Source organism: Charadrius vociferus, unplaced genomic scaffold (genome assembly GCF_000708025.1).
Source record: "Charadrius vociferus isolate BGI_N301 unplaced genomic scaffold, ASM70802v2 scaffold323, whole genome shotgun sequence".
In the NCBI taxonomy this organism is placed as follows: Eukaryota; Metazoa; Chordata; class Aves; order Charadriiformes; family Charadriidae; genus Charadrius; species Charadrius vociferus.
In genome coordinates, this window is record NW_009647692.1 from 1883603 (window position 1) to 1892717 (window position 9115).

A 9115-nucleotide genomic window follows, 5' to 3' on the forward strand; every position below is an offset into this window, starting at 1 on the left:
ATGCAACAGAGGGTGTTGTGTGTGGATATATACATATATATATGCACACAAGTTAACAACTGGTAAATATGCATAAACACAGAAAAAACCACATGCAAGTCAAAAAACACACTCTTGCCTCGGAGCAGACACAAACATCCCTTTATAATTGATGACTGCTACGTACACATTCAAGCACAGAGACCAAAGGGAAGTAAGTAATAAGGAATTCATTTACAACAGCGCAATTTTGGTCATGTTATCCTCCTGCTACTACTACTGACATCAAGAATGCAATTTTCACATAAGACATCCTTTTCTGACATCCTGAACTCCCTATATAACTGTCAACTCCAGCATCTTATAAAACCAAGACGGTAAGTATTGTTTTGTTTTACCTTTCTTCCGCGCTTTGACGGCCTCTTCCCATAATCTCAGGGTCTCTACCTGCTTTCCAGGCCAACTTGTTACGTGCTGCTGCTGCTGTTGCTGCTGTTGCTGTTGTTGTTGCTGTTGTTGTTGTTGTTGCTGCTGCTGCTGCTGTTGTTGTTGTTGCTGCTGCTGCTGCTGCTGTTGCTGCTTCTGATTGCTGGTCTCTTCACTCATGCATGCTATGCCAATTAAGTAAGAACACAAATTCACCCTGAAAAGTTACTCTGTTTTCTGCTGAGATGACAAAGGCTTCTTCCATAAAGAGTGTGTGGAATCTCACAGGATTCCAAGAGCAAAAATCACAGAGGTGTTTAAAACCGTATAATTAATTCTGTGCTTTATAAAACTACTTTTCCAAGATCTAAAATCCAAAATATAAGTCAGGAACATCTGCTTGGACTGCCAAAAATGAGCTTCCTTTCTGATTATTTTGTTTGTGTTTTAGGAAGAACGAAATCAAAAACCACAATGAGTGTCTAGAATTCAAGCTAGTTACCTGATTCCACATTTAATAAATCTCACCTCCAGTTTAAAAAAAAAAAAAAACCAAACCCAAAAACCACAAAAAAACCCACCTTATTACTTTCTATTGCAAGTATGACTTAAAATTTTCAGTTTACCTTTACATCACAGAACAGCATGTTACTTCCTACTCTGGCCACATTACAGCTCATCATTTCCACCTCTAACAAATGCCTTATGTGAACTGGCTTAGCACCACCCAACTGGTTTGGGAAGCCAGAGCTGTAACCCTATACCTTGAAAAATACTTCACATCCAAAATTCGTATTAAGCTCAACAATCAGGCATTTTAGACATGCCTAGTACCTTCAAATTATCCAGAACTAACAGGAACTGCGAAGATGTTGTAAATTAATACTGTTTACAAGGCTTTAAGGACAAAGTTTCCAAAGACAGTCCCCTGAAAACCCATCTTATATCACTAATCATGCGGGTTAACGTAAGTTACGGGTATTTTAATAGGGAAGATTTGAAAGTCAAGTCTTCGTTTGCTTACTAGGCACTCCCGGGTTCAGGCTTCAGCACTTTCACAGAGTTTTAAAACTAGAAGGAGCTATTATGAACATCTCATCTGAACTCCTGCACACCACCAATCAAATACCATTAATGCCCCAAACATACCAGGGCTGGATTTAAAGGCTTTTCTTGTCGGCTACTGCCAGAGGGAGGAATCATTGAGCCCTGGGGTCAAAGCTCAGGGAAAGCAGAGCAATCTTTCTCCTAATTTTGATGAGCTTTAGATGAGGCTTCAAGCCTGAAACTTGGCAAACCTCAGCAGTTCTTAACTATTCTAAAATCTCCAGAATTATCTGTTGGACTTTTAGGCCTCTACAGTTCAGGAAGTATCCCTGTACTTAGAAGCTGAGAAAACTTGGGAACTCTTTTCTTCAAGAGACGGGTTATTCTCACAAACTGCAGAGCATTCCTGAGGGATACAAGAGCACAGTCTAGCAGCAAACCAATTCCACATATGCCGATTCTTGAGCTGAAGAAGATCCTGTTATCAAATATCTATTTTTAATAGGTGTGAACACCCAGACTGATGGGTATGTTTTTGCATTCTAATGTAATCAAAGGCAATTCCCTTTGCAAACACATTGTTATTAGAAATGTTTTTAAAACGTTCACCTACTTTTATTGATGCCTTGTTTACAGGTATTACAGTTGATACTTTGGCTCTGCCCGTGTGTCTTTAAGTGGCTGGTGATATATGCTGCACTCAGAAGTTTACCACAGATATTACACGATACCTTTCCTTCATGGCGCACCATGTGTGTCCGCAGTCTGTCTTTGGTGGCAAAGGCAGCAGTGCACGTCTATATGAAGAACAACAGTGACACGTGAAGTGCAGACAGCATCGTTACAGTATGAACTACATGCCCACTGTAAGCCTATTTTACCTCGTGGGTGCAAACAGTATCCCAAGTTTACTGACAACCTTAAGTTTTACCTGTATTTATACAGAAACCAAAATCAAACTACTAAACAGACTGAAAATGGAAGCTGGCGTCTGCGACAATTAGGACAAAAATCATGCTCTATACTACTTGAACTTTCGTAAAATAGCAGGTTCCCTTACCTACCAAAGCAAGAGGTAGCTTATGAAAAAAACCTAGAACAGGCAAAGTTGGTTTCTGATACAATTTTACTGTACAAACATGAACTTGATATCTTAAATTGCTCAATTACTTCTGTTCCCATCCAAATCGGAACAAGGAAACAAAGCCTTTTTCTAATGCTATTCTTTTTACACAAGACTTTTATTTAATATGATGAGTCACTAAAACACAGGTTGGAACAAGCATGGATATTCCAAGCAAAACAGTTAATTATTCAAGGGCAGTCAAGTTACTTCTGTTATACTCAGTCATCAACTTTTGACAACTTGCTTTCACCTTCCAGCAAAATAACAGATCCAGAATCAACTATTCCAATCCATTTTAAATGGATATACTGAGAAACATATTTAATTTAATTTAAATGTGCTGAGAAACACATTGCACACATTACTCCAGTAATCAGCGCTGAGCTGAGGACGCTGTTACAATCCTACTACTAAGTTAAGCGAATCATAAAACAGTGCACCTATGTTGTTCTCCAAGGAGGCAAAAAGCCTCTCATCTTCCTGAAGAAGTTAGCCGCAGCATCCTTTTCAACTGCCTCTTCGCTTACGTGGACATCCCAGTGCTGCTGGGATGTAAGGCAGATGGGACTTTATTCCTAAACTTGCTTTTCAAAGAAAAGTCCAGGGGCAAATACAGTTCTGGAACGATTATTCACCTGAGATTCTAATGCTACAATAACATATTGTTCTTAATAAATCATTTTAGCCCTTACTTGGCATTTGAAGGGTCTCTCTGTTGAGTGAACATGTTTAACGTGACAGCTTAAATGATCAGGCCTGCAAAAAAGAGAGGAACAGAAAAGAGAATGCATACTGTTACAAATACATAGTAACGACACCGTGGCTAGCGGTGCTGAACACTGCTCTGATGACCCCTTGCCGCCCGCATCCCTCTGCACGGCAAGAATAAATACACTCCCCTTACCTACGCGGTGGCTTTCAGCTAGAGTAACGCAGAGTTACGCTGAGACCCAACCTGCAGTTTAAAACTTAACCGTGTTGTTCTCACACACCTGAAAATGGTACGTTTGGTCGTACCGCGTGTGAAAGTGACAGATCAACAGCTCTAAAGGCTGAAGTTTTCTCTGTTGCAAGCACAGATACAAATACAGCCAGCAGCAATGCAAGCTCCCCCACAATGCTCTGTCAGTACGCCTCAACCTCGCTCCCAGACCAGGAGACATTTGCCTGCCGTGCCCCATTCGGTCATTGACCTTTGCAAAGGCTGCTAAAGGGGCTCCGTGGTCACCACCAGTGACACAGACACGTGTCCTTCGAGACCCGGATGAGGTCGCGAAATCACTTCAAAACATTCTCATAAAAGAGCGACCACTTTCGGCCACTGCCAATCTGGCTCAGACCGAGACCCACGCCCTAGAGGTAAACAAGGCTCTTTATCCCCTCACCAATCTTCTAAGATGTCTGGTTCTCCTAGCCCCTGGCTACGATAGCTTAACCCTTCTTGGTTATGAAAAGCCAATACTTGAGCTCGCCTGGGATTTTCTACATGGTACCTCGAGAAGCCTTTTCCACAAACACCACAGGTGTATGGTTTCGTGATGCCACCTTCATGAGACCTCACGTGGTAGGTCATGCGATCCTTCCTCTTGAAGCGCTGATTGCAAATTGGACATTCAAAGGGTTTTTCATCTGAGTGGGACAGCTTGTGCCGGTTGAGGTGGTAGACATCCCTGAAGGCCTTTCCGCACATCTCACAAGCGTGGTTCTTCTTAACGGGCTTGCTGGGCTTCTTCACCGTCTGAGTCACTGCCATAGCCGTTGCGCCAGCACTACTGCTGGGGTTGGTGGCAGAGGAAGACGTAGTGACTGTGGACAGGATGCCTGCGATAGTCGAAACCAATGAACTTCGGCTGTTGTCACCAGCGATGGTCGAGATAAGGGGCACCATTGTGGTGGGAGTTTTCTTTGGCCGTGACACTAACTTTATCCCTGTGTGGCAGGACTCGTGACGCCTCAAATGGTAGCTGTCCCTGAAAGCTTTGCTGCAGTAAGTGCACACAAAGGAGGTTTTAGGTTTTTCCTTTTTAATCCCAACAATAGCATCCTTTAATGTTTCTGGTGCAGGCTGAGGTTTCTGCGTTATTGGTAAGGGCAGAATCGGCTTCTGATCGGGTGGCTCAACAGCAGAGCTCAGGAGAGGCAACAAACTGTTCTGTGCTGCCTGCTGTTGGTGATGTGAGGCTTCGTGTGCCTAAAACCAAACATTCACACTTAAATTCTATTGATGGGTGCTCACTCTGACACGGTGAGAACATTTACAAACTACAGGAAAGCACATTCTAGACCAAAAGCCATTGAAGTAACAACTGGAAAACGTTACATAATGTGGGGTTTGGACAGGACAAACCGCTCGCGCTTTAAACGAACGCACTGGCTGTGCAGATTCTGTGGGAAGTGTAGGAAGGCACACACCATAACAACCAAATAATTATTAAGTTTCCGGAGGGCAACATTTCTTATGGAAAACAACTAGGTGCTTGTCAGATCTTTTACTAACGGCGTTTGATCTTTACATAACAGATAACTTGTTTTGCTAACGATCGTATCAGATGCCACCTTGGGACTATCTTTGGAGAGTATGAATGTACCGATGGGAGTTGCAAAATAACGCCCCACCTTTAAGCCCAGCTTAGTGCACGTTGAGAATTAAACTGCAGCCAGAGAGCGCCAGGATGCGATAAGGCGTCTTATTTAAACAACGTGTTCATACCAGTGTGTTAGCACTGAAACCAAAGCAACCTGAATCGAGAGCTGTCTAAAGCCACATTTCTATATTTAGCAGGTTCCCGCCGCATTTATACACTGACCACTGCACTCTTTGCGTCTGGAAACTAATAAGAATAGCGACATGTTCTTTTTCTCTTCATCAGCAGCTACTCTGTGATAGGAAGAGAAGCTAATCGATACGCACTGGTAGACATCTAGAGATGCTGGAGAACACAGTTAGGGGGGCCGTGAAAAAAAAGAAAGACTTGAAAGCTGTTTCAAAACAGCCAATACCAACTGACCGAACTACAGAATCAGTGGGAGAAGCTGAAGGGAAGAGACAGAGGGGAACCCCCCCAGGAGCGTGCCGCGGCAAGCACCGCTCAGCTGAGCCGCAGCCTGCGCTGTTACCGGCTGCTCTACACCAGGCTTGTGTTAGGCGTTGTTTATTCTAAGGCAGAAAACACTGTTATTAAAACTCATCCAGTCAGACTGGGACAAAACCCTAACAGATACAATTTTAAAGTGGTTTAGAAACCACACAGAGCAATTCAGCCTAATGGAGCATTAAAATAAATCACTCTAGCACCTTAAGCCAGTTTAAGTGCATCTGTATTCAAGATGTGCCTCAGCCTCATCAGGCCAGTTTTAAATCAGTCTCGTTAATAACGCAGCATGCCAGGTCTGAAGCTAAGTTTGGGGAAACTTGCATTCCCATTAGATCAGTACTGCAGCCTTCCAGGACTTCTTCCCTCCGGTTTCCTTCACAAAATAACACGACTTGAGGCTGCGAGAGCTGAGTAAAACACTGTGCTGGCTCACACCCCCAACTTGTCTAATTTTACGTTGGTTGAGGACGGACAGCTTTACGAAATGCACTCAGGCTAATAAAATTCCTACGTGAATCCACCTCATCGCATCCTCTGGAGAAGCCAGTATTTTAGAAGCTCACTTTGGGACTTTTTCTTAGTTGTGTCTGAGCTCCGGCCGCTTTGCCTCTCCCGATTGCAGCAGCGACTACAGCCACCGCGGTGCCACTCTCCCCAGGCTGCAGGGGGGCTCCCGCCACTGCACAAGCCCCGCATCACTTCAGCCACTCATTTTTCAGAAGCGCAATGCCGGTGATCTTTGGATAAAAGCCACCGGTGGACGCAAACACTAACCCACGTGGGTTACAAATACGCGCTCCCTAACACTCCAAGCCTATCTGACAGGTAAACGTTTCACGGGAGAAAGCTCGGATTCAGTAGGATAACAGGAGACAAAACTTGCGGGGACGGTTAGGAGCCAGGCCAGCCTGTCCGCTTTTATCTGCACGTTACGTCCCATCTGTGCCGAAGCTCGGGATGCAACAGGTAAGCTGAGCAATACCACCCCACGCCCGGCCACAGCAGCCACCTCAAACAACAGCCCACGGGGCTGGTTTGCAGAAGCGACTGCTGAGGAGTCGAACGCAGAACTCTCCTGGAGGCTACGCTGCTAAATCGGGGCAGGGCACAAGCTCCAGCTCCTCCATTAAACTTCTGCCTGACTTCAGTGACAGTTGTGGATTTTCAACCATTTATTTTCTGTGTTTTTTTAAAAAGCGATTGAGACATCTACATTGCATAAAAAGAATAGAGTATGTACAATACACATTGAAAGTACAATATTAAGCAAGTTGTGTACTTAAATACAATTTTAATTTAAAAAAAACTCTGAAATGTTTTACAGCCAACTTTAAATAAGCATTAAACAATGTTGTTAAACTGCATCAAAAGACACTTAAGAGCACCTAAGGATAGCTCCAGAGATACAGTTTCAAAGGCAGAGCTAGCAGATCGGATAATAGAGTGCCCAAATCCTTTGGACAAGGTTCAAACTTCTGCAGTTTATGGATATTTTTAAGCCTTAAAGAATCGTCAGCACTTCAAGGTAATGATGCACTTACTCCTACGGAACCGACAGAGACGGTGGACATAAAACAATGTATATTCATAAGGCTACAGGCTACGGAGCCGCTGCTTATATAAGTCTGCTTATCTTGGTTCCCAGATAGCCGGTGTTATTAGCAGCGCTGTCTTCCTAACAACCCCTCTTTGCAACAAGCAGTATTCCTCAGTTTCCAAGGGCCGCCTGCATTAAAGCCTTTTAAAAAAGGATCAGGCAGTATTTTTTTTTTTAACTCACTGTTCGAGAAGGGAAGACAGCACCTGCTGCACGCCTCTCGCGAGTCATTTTTATTCAGGCACAGACCACGGTTTTACTTGACCTAGCATTAATGTCAAGTCAACATTTTTGCGATATTTGGATTGCCTGGGACAGGCTCTCGCCTCGTTCTATCACTAATTTTTTCTTTCCTGGGGGGCAGTAAACAAAAAAAACCTGTAATTCGTGACCCGGAGTGGTAGGATGTGGCATTGTGAACTTCCAATGCCAGAGGCTAAAATATTTTTGCGCTCCAGCCTTAATGCGAGAGCAACAAATTAGCATGAGTCATATCTTGAACACTCTGTTTGATGGGGGGCAGAAACAAAAAAAACCTGTAATTCGTGACCCGGAGTGGTAGGATGTGGCATTGTGAACTTCCAATGCCAGAGGCTAAAATATTTTTGCGCTCCAGCCTTAATGCGAGAGCAACAAATTAGCATGAGTCATATCTTGAACACTCTGTTTGATGGATGATTCCTCCTCACATTAACAGATACAACTTTCACTTTCCGAGCAGATACTAAAAGTGGTTTTCAAAACAGGCATTTCAGGGACTAATAATACCCAAACAAGAACTGCTTATTCAGTCTCACAATCGTTTCTTTAAAAAGATACAATTCATCAAAATGCCACCTAAACACAATCAAACAACTTTATTTGGAAAGAGCAATTTACAGTCACACATCCCATTGCTAGCAAGACTAAAATTAAGACATTGCAACCTCCTCTCAAAACATTCCGCTAAAAATTACAACTTTACACACCGCGTATTAAGCTGTCGCTTAGAAATCCTGTCACAGCTGAAACACACACTTGGTAAAACTCCCCCCCTGAAGAACAAGCGTGTATATTCCGTCACTTGCATTTGTTATTTAACTGATACCGAGGAGCGGGGCTGGGAGGGGCTTTTAAATCCACTTTTCGTTACTAGTTTTAACTAATTGGTTGGATCTTGGCTGACACGCTGTTAGTGGGAATGGGAAGAAGACAAACGAAAGTCACATCAGGAGTACTTTAACAGTGCTTTCTGCTGGATGCATCAGCATGCTCGCACCCTAAATCATTGGTTTTAACAAAATGACTCAAGAAACAATATTCAGCATTTATTATGAGGGCTTAAAGCTTTATTATTGGGGGGGAAAAAAAAAAATCAGAGGAAAATTTCCACGTCACAGTTTTATGAAGATGCTTCCAAGTCGCACATAGCTAAGTACGTTAGGAAAGTGAACTGCTGACTCCTTAATTAAAAGCAGCAAAGCCTACTCCTAAATCAAAGCGTGACACCGCTATTTCAAAATACAGTACTCTTCAAAAAAATAAAGACGAGCAGCAAGAAGCTGGACACGTACTTGAAAGTATTACTTGGCGTTTGTTACAGAGGTTGCTGCAATACCATATTGCCAGCCTACGAATAATAATTTCCCCTCAAAAACTCTCATCTGTGAGCCTGGGAGGCAGAAAGGCGATAAAACAGCCCCAACTCTGAGGGAGATGGCCCTAAACTAAGGAGATTAACTTCTTAGCGTGAAGTTTCCTATGTGCGAATCACAACTGCCCACTAGAGTGAGAAATAATTCACAAGACCTCAGCCAAACTCGATGGCATCACCCGCCTTCATCACGAAAAGGCGGAAAACTCAGT

The 9115-nt window shown here is 43.3% G+C and overlaps 1 protein-coding gene across 1 annotated transcript in view; it reads right to left on the bottom strand.

The window, feature by feature from the left end:
* The window catches only part of VEZF1 (vascular endothelial zinc finger 1), a 7731-nt gene extending 2956 nt beyond the window's left edge, over positions 1-4775 (bottom strand). The window contains exons 1-4 of the mRNA XM_009881454.1: positions 4072-4775; positions 3271-3334; positions 2066-2249; positions 378-590 (exon numbers count right to left, since the gene is read on the bottom strand). Of these exons, the coding sequence (XP_009879756.1) occupies positions 378-590; positions 2066-2249; positions 3271-3334; positions 4072-4466 (856 nt within the window). The 5' untranslated portion in view covers positions 4467-4775. The remainder of the gene's footprint in view (positions 1-377; positions 591-2065; positions 2250-3270; positions 3335-4071) is intronic.
* Between the last annotated feature and the right edge of the window lie 4340 nt (positions 4776-9115).